We start from the raw sequence: 11,335 nt of genomic DNA, 5'->3' as shown, positions 1-11,335 counted from the left end.
TTCCTGCTGTTGTTTTTGCTGCACATTCATGACACATCTGCAGTTCCACCACATCCCATTGGCACTCTGGGGAATGTGGAGGTCTTTTGAGACCTTTAGGGGGTCTCTGTTCACAAAAGTTGTCTTTTCACAAGCTGCTTAAATTTTGTGACGTGTTAAGTTCTCCATGTTTGAATTCAATAATAACCTCAGGAAAGTGAGCCTTGTGAACTTGTCTTGGTGGGTTTATTGTCTCCCATCATCACATTATGTTTAGGCTGGACAGGTCCAGGCACATCTGTTTTCCACCTTGCCAATGTGAAATTGAAAGAAGGTTTACTCAAAACAAAGGGGCGTGTTTAATGAAAATGCTTCTTTTTTATAAGCAGTATAATTTTATTACAACATCATTATAGAGCATTATAACGGTTTAATTGGAAATGTCTGGTTTTCTTTTATCAAACCTAGATCTAGACTTCGATTGTAAACTAGTAAAGCGTTGCACTTTGTTTCACAAAACATTTATTTGAGTGAAACGGCGTGTTTGTTCATTTTGCTGTTCCGTTAGACGGTGTCTGGCAAAGAGATCCTGCTCGCCTCTGACTCCTGGAGTGTGTCAGGCTTCGTCTTTGTGTTTATAAAAGTTAAAAAGAAAAAAAGCGTTCGACATATGAACAGGATCTTCCCTTCTCAGGAGGTTTTCGCTGTGAGAGTAAGGTACGGTTAAGGTTGATGTTTGTTCAGGAAGGGACAAGTTGATGTTAAGCGGTACAGTTATTATATTCTGATCTTCGGGTGTGATGTGATATAAGCAATGTGAATAGCTACTTTAGGTGTTGCATTCTAACAACGACAGTCTGGAAATGTTGCTTTTTGGAAACACTTTGTCTTTTCTGAAGCTCAATCTGTAGGTTTTGTAAAGAGAGCTTTTGGTTTTGTCAGCGTTACTGGTATATTTCACAGATTGACAGGACTGACTGAACCCTTTATATCTTCCACTTATTTATCAACACATTTATACCATCCTGATAAAAGATTAGGTGGAATTCTTCTACTGTTACTTGTCAGTGTTTCTATGTCTCTGTTGTTATTAATTACATTTTCGCAGAAAGGACTTTGGTGTGGTGTGTGGTTGTTTTATTTTGTCTGTCTCTTGGTTATTACAAAAGCCATTATCAAATACAATAATTACCCATCCTTGCTCAGAAACATGAGGAAAAAGGCCATCTAACATGATCACCATTTAATATTATAAACAGACCATTGTAAAAAGTCATGAGATGCATAGCATTATAGCAGTTATAGTTAACTACAATTGTTAGCAATAAAGTAAATTGTTAACTAAAAATAAATTACAACCGAACTTAAACTGTGATCAAATAAATTAAACCTGTATACAAAATGCACACAAAAACATGAACATAAATACAAATATTAAAGACAAAGCAAATTATTAAAACTACTTTCAAATTGGATGGATTGCTTTCAAAAACTACACACGTGATGCTGAGGTGTCACGTAGAACAGCCTTTGTGTCGAGACCACACCAGCGATGTCTAAAATGACTCTGTATTTAGTTGGCTCACGAGGTGTTGAATTGAAACCGTGACTTATTGTGCCATGGAAACCACGCCGGGATCTGTGTACAATCACCAATGCCCAACCCAAAATGGTCAGACCCCTCAGACCCACCCTTATCCCTGAAAGTGCAGGGCGGCCGTGGAGCCACAATCACCTCTCATGTAAACTGTTTAAAGAAGGCTCCTCCAAACAGCTGCCCTGGCTGGAGAGAACGGCTACAAGGAGTTCAGTTGCTTTTTAAAGCACCTTGTCAAGAGGCTCTTTTCATTCAATTGGTGGGTTTGAGAGAGTCATTTTCAAGCGTGTGAGGTCAGAGGGTGAGGTTTTTTTTTAACATCGCTTCATGGAGTACCTACTTTTACAGCTAATTTCCTCTTTGTATGTTTGTTCAATGTAATGGGGAATCATTTCCGTAGTTAGAAGTGCCAGTTGATATTACCCTTGAATCTTTTTAGGCAGACCTAAAGGAATAGTTCACCCAAAAATGTATATTCCCATAATTTACAGATGCATATGACATCCTTTCTTCAGCTGTAATATGCATCGCTTAATGTACACGCATTCAACATTAGTTTTATCTGGATGTATAGGAACTGTAATGATACTGTATTTCAATGTCGTGTTTGCATTCCCAACAACGTCATGATCATATTTGTTGTAAACTCACACGTCATGCAGTGAGTGAAAAGAAACTGTCTTAATAGCGGCTGACTGACTTGCATTGTTGTACCACATTAGCATTGTTGCTGCCAACAGTTTGACTAAGGTCTTGGGATGCGTTCCAGCTTAATCGTTTTTGCATTAACTTTGTAACACAGGATTAAGCATGTGAGCCTCAAGTTTCTTGTTCAAAGTATTACTGTCAGAGCAATGATCTTTGTCTCAAGTGTTTTGTATTTGTGTCTACAGGACTCCAGAACAATGTCCCAGTGTGGTGTCTCTGCTGTCGGAGAGCTACAATCCTCACGTCCGTTACGGAGCAGCGATGGCTTTGGGAATCTGCTGCGCTGGAACTGGTAACAAAGTAAGTAATGAAGAATTTATATATTTTCCCGGTACAAAAGTTACCACAAATCTCTTCAAAATTATCTTAACTAGATTGCAGTTACTGGATCGTATGTACAAAAGCTTAAATAGGATTTTGCAGGAAGTCAAGTGAACATCAAGTCTGAGTGGCTTTAAAGCATTGTAGTTCATGTAGTACATTACGTTTCATAGTCTCTTTGTTTGGGATCTTCTGCTGTCCTATTGTTATCGTGCTTAATATGCTTCCTTTGATGTGGGGTCATTTCCTTTAACAGGAAGCAATAAATCTCCTGGAACCCATGACCAATGACCCGGTGAATTATGTCAGACAGGGCGCCCTGATCTCCTCTGCCCTGATAATGATCCAACAGACGGAGGTCACCTGCCCAAAGGTAAGAAAAACATCTTGGATATATTTTGCATCGTGCTTAAGTAAATGTCATGAACGTTGACTGGCATTTTCAGCTGGTTGCAGCACTCTTAAGAATTTATTTTTAAGATTGTGTCATCATATATTTTGCCGCGGCGGCCATTTTTGCAAAAAGCTATTTATGTCATAGCACGTTCACAGTCCTATCTATGTGAATGGGGGAGGGCAGATATTTCTAAAATCACAGGCAAAAATCACAATTAAACAGCATATTTCCTATCAATAATTAAACATGACATTAACCGTTTCATAACTTAGCCTAAATTGCGCAATAAATCACCTTCTACGAGTTGCCTCATCTACTGCTAGTGCCTTATGAGAGCCCCACCCCTGAGAATCGTCAGACTTTACTCATTGACTAATTTTACTGGAAGCAGGCCATATTGAGCATTGCATTCCTCGCCATTTATTGTAACGGAAGTGGCACATCTTGTTTATATAAATATCTTTGGTAATGTGGATGTTGCTTTTCTCTCCACAGGTGAACCAGTTCCGGCAACTCTACTCAAAGGTGATCAATGACAAACATGATGACGTCATGGCCAAATTCGGGGCCATCCTGGCTCTGGGCATCCTGGATGCAGGTCAGTACTAGGGTCCAACAACAAAGTAGTTGACTAGTAAACTCAAACGCTTTCTTTTTCTGTCAGTATCCTAAACCCACTACACTACCATCATCAAAACAGCACTTTTGTAATCCATTCACTGCCTTCTAAAGGAAGTTATTGACAATTGTCAAGCTTCCAATTACCTTCTCGAAGCAATGATTCTGTTATTGTAGGTTTAAAGGTTACTATATTTGGCAATATCTGTTTATATTTGTACACACTTTTTCGCCCAAAAAGAGTGTTCATGGAGGCAAAGTGGGTGTAGAAAACATGTAGTCTTTGCATGCATGTCAAGACATGGAAGCTGTGTGATAAAATGCTGATAGGATTGTGGCAAAATGTTGGATGCGAATGTAGATAGCACCTTCGTGCCACTACAAGCAAATATCGTCCCTCTGCCCCTGGCCAAACTGACACGCATTAAACTTTTCCCACAACTCCGTATCATCTGCTTTGAGTTGTTTGTCTTCACAAAAACCAATTCAGTACTAAGGCCACTGCATTTAAAACCTAGTGAGCTGTGATTTTAAGAAACCGTGTCAAAGGTGTGGAAATTGTAAATATTTCTGTATGACAGATCCGACCCCTTAACTTAATTTCTTCTTTATCTTCTTTACAAATGCATTGGACTCATCCACTCCTTTTTCCTTCCTGGCACTCATCCCTCACTCCTGCTATTGTATTCTCAGGGTGTTGAAGGGTGGAGATTTGTTCCAGTTGCCGTTTTTATCTTTGTTCTTGACATTGGTCTCATCCCATTAACAACCTCATTTGGCTTTACAATACAGGTGGACAGGAAAGCTTAACACTAACCCCGTCCCTGGAAAATATTATCATTTGACTGTCTCCAGTATTTCGTCTGCTTCAGATGATGTAGGGTAGTCCTTCTGATACGCATTTTAACTGTTCAATTTCTCCCCCGTTGTAGGTGGTCGTAACGTGACGATCTCTCTGCAGTCGCGTACGGGCCACACCCACATGCCGTCCGTGGTGGGTCTGCTGGTCTTCACCCAGTTCTGGTTCTGGTTCCCCCTCTCTCACTTCCTGTCTCTAGCCTTCATACCTACAGCCATTATTGGACTCAACAAAGACCTCAAGGTATAAAGATACGTAATATCCTCCAAAGTAACCAATGTTGAAGTATATAATAATGTTTTTAGTATTTGGACCTGAGGTATTGGCATTCCTAAAGTGTAACCTCACTATGGCAGTGTGATGGTCTTATCAAAAACATAATCAGGTGTTTTGATCTCTGGTATGCCTGTATGTTTACATCTAAGCCCACGTTTTAGAACTGAAAAAACAGAGCAGTTTTATCAGCTTTAAAGCTTAAGTGTGTTTAAATGTCCTTAACAGATGCCAAAGGTTCAGTATCGATCCAACTGCAAACCGTCCACGTTTGCCTACCCTTCACCCCTGGAGGTACCAAAGGAGAAAGAAAAGGAGAAGGTTTGTTTTCATCTGTGAATTGTTAAGTCTTAGGCCGGAAAATGTTTTAATAATCAATGTTAATATAGCAGACACCACATTATTATTACAATGATATAAAGATACCAAGCAATTATATAGTTGGAATAATCCCAACAATGATAAAACATTGAAAACCAATCAAAATCCATTTGAATTTAAAGAGCTTGGGCATTTAAAATGTTACACATGCAAGAATAAACAAAATTACGATCGATTGGTGTTGATGCTAATACAGTTATTGGTATACTTGTCAGTTTATTTGGTCTTTATTATTGCTGATTTGTCTTCTGCCAGGTTTCCACTGCTGTTTTGTCCATCACAGCTAAAGCCAAGAAGAAGGAGAAGGAAAAGAAAGAAAAGGAAGAGGAAAAGATGGACGTGGTATGTGTGTTAATACAGAACTCTTAAGCTTAAGCATATTTTAGGCGTCAGGCATTATTTGGGCTTGTGTGCATTTACATTTCATTGAAAACTAAAATAAATGGGGATTGTGACTATCAAAAGTGATTCATATTCAGGATTTACTTATTCATTCTCTGCTGCAGGAAACACAAGCTGAGGCTGAGAAAGAAAAGGAGAAAGAAAAAGAGAAAGAGAAGGAGAAGAAAGATGAGGAGGATAAGAAGGAGAAAGAGAAGGAAAAGAAAAAGGAACCAGAGCCCAGCTTCCAAATGTTGGCGAACCCGGCACGTGCCCTGCCCGCTCAGCTCAAAGTTCTAATCATGCCGGAGAGCTCCAGATACCAGCCCTTCAAACCAGTGAGTTACTTTATAACACAACATGAGATGATGTTTGTATAACCGTCAAGTTTTTGGCTTGTGAAAGGCAGTACTGAACAATAGAATAATGACACCATTCCTGCTCACTATCATCCTCAGCTACATACTGGTGGCATCATTATCATGAAAGACACCAGTGAGGAAGAGGAGGAGCTAGTGGAACCTGTGTCTGCTCACGGCCCCAAGATTGAAGAGGAAGAACAGGAGCCAGAGGCACCAGAGCCATTCGAGTACATAGATGAGTAATGTACTCCACCCTACAGGTACATTTTGTTAAAGTCGTTGCATCTGAAGACCTGACGCTTCTATATTGATTTGTATACACAGGAGAACACTTGAATGTTTATCAAATGTCTTTCTTTGTCTTGCAGGAGGTGTACAAAATGGAGTTCCTAGCATGCAGCGTTACATGTCCATTCATCCACTTTAAATTGCCCCCCCAGTCAAACTCCATAACCCCCCCCGCTTGTCCTTTTATACGTTATTTCTTCCATCTGGTCAATCTTGGCCAACTGTTTTACATGAATCTCGGTCATTATAAATAAAATATACTTGCTCACACGTGGATTTGTTGTATCTTTGTTGTATTCTAGTATAATGGTCATTCATATATACATATTTTATATACAAATATTGACATTAAATCAGCATTTCTATATATACTGTGGCCATTCCAGTCCAGTGTTTATAGAATCCCAACTAAATCAAACCTCAGGAGTGACAGTCATCCAACAGCAAATGTGAAAGACAAATGAAAACTAATAAAAATCAAGGTCATCACATTAAAAATATTTGTTTAACTTTTCCTACATATATGTAGAACTATTACTGTTATATTCTTCAAAGAAAACAAGTTCAGATTTACTTTTAAGTATCTTGGGTCTTAAAAAAACGGAGCATCTCTTCTCATATTTTGACCCGTTTTTCCAGTTTTCATTTTCTATTGTTAGTGGTTCACAGAATGAAACAACAATTTGTCATTTTACCTAAACACATACCTACAAATAGCAAATTCTGAAAAAACTAAAATAAATTTGAAATTGTCTGTTAACTTTATCCATGGCTGTAATGTAAAATCGTGCAGTCCAATTTGAATGTATTGTTATTCCGCTTGTTTACAGTTTTTCATACCCTTAAAATACGTTAGTACAGGCAGTAGATTTAAAATTATGAAATGATATCACAGATGAAATTGATGTGGCATTTTCTCAGGGTGTATGTTTATGAAACTCACTGAATACAATTGTATTTTGTTTTCTGACCATTATATTCATGGTGGTATTAAGCAAATGTGTGCATCGAATTTTTCATAAGAGGTATATCAGCAAGAAGTTTAGATATTACAAAATTAAGATTATTAGATTACAGGCTATTGTATAAAAAGTCAGGTGACTAAATCCATGACAAATACCCATTCAGAGCAATGAACGGGCTTTTTCCATAAAATAAATTCTGTTTGTATAACGTCTTGGTTCTTGTTGCAGTGTAGTGTGGAAAAAAAGTGTTTTCTATAGAACTGGGTGAAGGTATTTCATGGAATGCGGTCAGAGGAGTACTTTTAACACCCCGTATTTTACCTTAACTGACAGGAGGAAGCGTTTAGTCTCACATTAACCCACTGACTATCCCTTAAAAGGAAAAGATTTTTGTCAACGTGCTCATTTCCCATTTGTCTTAACAATGTGGGTGGGATACTTTAAACTTAAAACTGAGGAACATTGGTTCCTGAAATGATTTGTATTTCCTTTTGATTTTGAAGAGTCTGGAATCTTGAACTTCAAATTATCTTATAACGTGAGAATTACAACCTTTTTCTTCAGGGACTTTTGATTTTAATGTATCTTACCTCTCTCTTGTTAACCGTATAAATCTTTGATTGTCCAATATAGCAAAGCGGAGATGCATATGAGATCACTATATCATTACAAGTTTTATTGCGTGTTGATCTCTATGAAAGTTCTTTATTTTCTCCATGTTTGGAAATATGACCATATAGAGGGTGATAAGTAACTCTCGGAGCAGTGAGGAGTTGTATTCTTATGACCCTGAAGGGTCAGTCCGGACACTTGGCGATTGTTGCCTGCTGGATAAGTATTGGTGAAAGCATACCTCTGTCGCTTTCTGCCGTGGAGTCACGGTCTGTTGAAGCCGCACTGTGTAACCGTTGATGACAGAACGGATGGCGAGAGCAAACCTCTTTTGTTTGGTCAGTCAATGTCACGGCCAGTGCGGTGTTGGCCTCAGAGTAACGTTTATGACGGGTGTCCAGGCGCTGGAGGTGGTCGAGAGTCTTATGTTTATTGTACTTAGGGAGCAGTGATGGACACGCTGGGGACAGGGATGACTGTTCCTCCTCGAGTCAGGGAACTTGCAGAGAGCTGCAGGAACGTAGGTACAACTCTTAAAAAAGTGTCGCAGCAATGGTGGGAAAAGTCCTTGTTGGATTGACAAATGTGATATGAGGGGAGTGTCTTCCTATGACCTAAAGAATGACCTTAGAGGAATAGTTAACCCGACAATGAATTTTAATCCATAATTTTCTTTTAATTTACGTAAAGGCTTTCTTCTACAGAACAACATTCTTCAAAATATCTTCATTTGTGTTCTGAAGAAAGAAAGTCGTACAAGTTTTTCGAGGTCGCTTTTCCACTGTCGAGCAGTAGGATGTTAAACTACTAGTATTGATTTAACATCAACAACCCCTAAATATGATGAACCTTTGGTGAGTCGCCCATTTTCCATCCTATGTATTTTTATTAGGGCTGTCAAATGATTAATCGTGATTAATCGCATCCAAAATAAAAGTTTGTGTTGACATAATATATGTCTGTGTACATTTTTGTATTTATAAACACAGAAACATACACATACATGAATATATTGTATTTTTAGGAAATATTTACTGTAGATGTATTTATCCAAATTTCCCAATCATTAAAATTTTATTTAAATGTTTATAAATGTTTATGTTTGATATTTCTCTTAAATATATGCTTGTATGTGTATGTTTTTATAAATACAAATATAATATTCACATTACACAGACATATATTATGTAAACACAAACTTTTATTCTGGATGCGATTAATCACGATTAATCATTTGACAGCCCTAATTTTTATGTAAACTATATCAATAGTAAGTTTGATTTTATAAGTCTTCAAATTGTTACCAAACTTAAAATGCTGGACTAATCTTACCATAACATAACCATTAACATTTTGTATTTGTACTGTAACAACTTTTACAAGTAATCTGTCTCATAGCAGTTTAACAAACCCCTAAAAGATAGAAAACAAATATAAACAGATCTGCTAAGTATGTAGAAAATCAAACGGCTCCTAATCCGGCAAATACCATACGGTTTTCACACTTTGGTCTTGTTTCATATAAATGGAAGTTCTCACCCCATTGGCAGACTATTTGTCTTGTTTAAACAAAAACTTACCATATTATTATATTTTCTTTCATAAGACTTTGGTCACTTTTCTTGTCAAGTAAAGGTATTTTGATCTAAGCTTTAAATATTTTTTACTGGGAAACCAGACAGAAAGTTTGAAAACTTTAGTTTTAGGGTATTGGCCGGATTAAAAGTATAGTGGCTCTGGTTTATGGTTTAAAAATTGTCCATAGAAGATCTCATACCAGCATCTTGTTGCAGCTCGTGATGTTTTTAGAATCTGATCAATTTAACCAGAACCATCCCTGCAAGCACAGCGTAGATGTAGACACAGATAACCTCATAGGGGCAATGTGAAGATTGAATTAGCAATGCAGAAGTCTCCGGTGTGGCGGTTAAAGGACTGGCGTAACCTGTCTGTACGTGTGCTTTGTTCACAGCTGGAAGCCAGATTGTCTGTGGTGGATTCAGTCGATTTTCCAGCCGGTTGCTGGCCAGGCATTGAGGTATGGATGACGAGTCCTCTGGGACTCTGCTTTTAAAAGTGTGTCCACTGGAGATCGCAACATCAAGGCCGTCCCATTCTGGGAAGTGAGGAGAGAGTGGTGAAACGAGACATTCACAAGTCTCAGTCGTAACATGGATGATTGTGTCGTGAGAGAATGCTGCCGAGAGCGTCCTTTCAATCCACCTTCATTCATCATCTAGAAAATCGTAAAAGGACTGTTTGACTTTCCTTGATCCTTCCAAAATCTGAACCGCTAATTATTCTTTCAGTCAACGTATGGGTTAGTTGTGGAAAGACGATTTATTGGAGATACTACCATGACACAATAATGATGCTTCTTGCGTTTCAAAATCTGAACATTGGCAAATTGACTCATGTTATATTTATATTTATTCATTTGGCAGACGCTTTTATCCAAAGCGACTTACAAGTAGTTTTTCTTTTTTTTTACAGTGACACATTACTGCAGAGCAATCAGGGGTAAGGTGCCTTGCTCAAGGGCACTTCAGTCATGACCTGCTGGCACTGAGATTTGAACCAGCAACCTTCTGATCACAAGCCCAACGCTCTAACCCCCAGACACAACTGACATCTCAGATTGGCTTGATGGAAGCTGAATGTGAATAGATATTTATGGAGCTTGGCGAATCTGTTTTTATGGAGGGAAAAAGACTCGAGCAGTGGCTCTTTGTGTCTCTGCGGGAAGCTGACCGCAGATTTCCTCTCCACCGCCGAGCAAAGATGGACGCCCGGAAGATGCCCTGCAGTGGAAGAAATAACTTTACATGGAAATCAAGTTGACTGAGATCAGTAGTTTTAAAAGAACTGTTTGACATTGCTTGTTTTATACACTTTCCAGTCATACCGGACTGCATGGAATCGTTCCTTTTTTTTCTGGTATGTATCGAGATTGTAGAGTCACCTGTCTGTTCCATGTAACTGTTTGAGTGGATGAATTGAGTTTGAAGGCACCAAAGCATGGTTCCCCCCATTTCAGCTCTAACATTTATGTTAGTCTAAGACTAGTCTTAAGCCCTGTCTGGGAAAACCCCCCCAAATGTAAATAAAACATTTTTTTTGTCAACCTTCACAGGTTTAAAGCTTATACGTAGCATTTGGATCTATGGCGCCATCTCCATTTAAAATATTACATTGCAGGTTACTTGAGTTTACGTGTTAAAGCTAAATTACATTTGTTCGTTACGATTTCATGGGAAATGTCAGTTTGATCAAATTAGGAACCATTAAAAGCGTATGGCTTTGAATTAGGGCAAGATAAAGAGCACTTAGCACTTATTTATGCAGTTTTAAACAAATCATTTTGTGTAAAGTGATATTAAATTTGTGTTTTGAGTTTGTCGCCCAACAGAAAAATGGGTTATTAACCAGCCATCCAAAGGTGAATGGAAAAAAAACTCCAAGTAAATAAAATAAGTCATCAAAGTCTCGGAAATATAAGCAGAACTCTGCTCTCACACACTGGGGGCGTGTCCACTCTTGGCGCTGAAGACAAGTTCACACCTGTATTTAACGTCGTCCACTTGTGATACGATC

General features: G+C 38.4%; 1 protein-coding gene across 2 annotated transcripts in view; it reads left to right on the top strand.

Moving 5' to 3' along the window:
- The window catches only part of psmd1 (proteasome 26S subunit, non-ATPase 1), a 30,769-nt gene extending 24,328 nt beyond the window's left edge, over positions 1 to 6,441 (top strand). For both annotated transcript variants that reach the window (XM_079470950.1, XM_079470951.1), the window contains 9 exons: positions 2,470 to 2,584; positions 2,862 to 2,978; positions 3,498 to 3,600; positions 4,553 to 4,722; positions 4,981 to 5,073; positions 5,389 to 5,475; positions 5,640 to 5,852; positions 5,973 to 6,136; positions 6,245 to 6,441. In XM_079470950.1, the coding sequence (XP_079327076.1) occupies positions 2,470 to 2,584; positions 2,862 to 2,978; positions 3,498 to 3,600; positions 4,553 to 4,722; positions 4,981 to 5,073; positions 5,389 to 5,475; positions 5,640 to 5,852; positions 5,973 to 6,119 (1,045 nt within the window). In that variant the 3' untranslated portion in view covers positions 6,120 to 6,136; positions 6,245 to 6,441. The remainder of the gene's footprint in view (positions 1 to 2,469; positions 2,585 to 2,861; positions 2,979 to 3,497; positions 3,601 to 4,552; positions 4,723 to 4,980; positions 5,074 to 5,388; positions 5,476 to 5,639; positions 5,853 to 5,972; positions 6,137 to 6,244) is intronic.
- Positions 6,442 to 11,335: the final 4,894 nt, after the last annotated feature.

This window comes from Barbatula barbatula (genome assembly GCF_947034865.1).
Source record: "Barbatula barbatula genome assembly, chromosome: 13".
In the NCBI taxonomy this organism is placed as follows: domain Eukaryota; kingdom Metazoa; phylum Chordata; class Actinopteri; order Cypriniformes; family Nemacheilidae; genus Barbatula; species Barbatula barbatula.
Note: the sequence above shows the minus strand (reverse complement) of the source record. Positions and strands in the feature narration are given on the sequence as shown.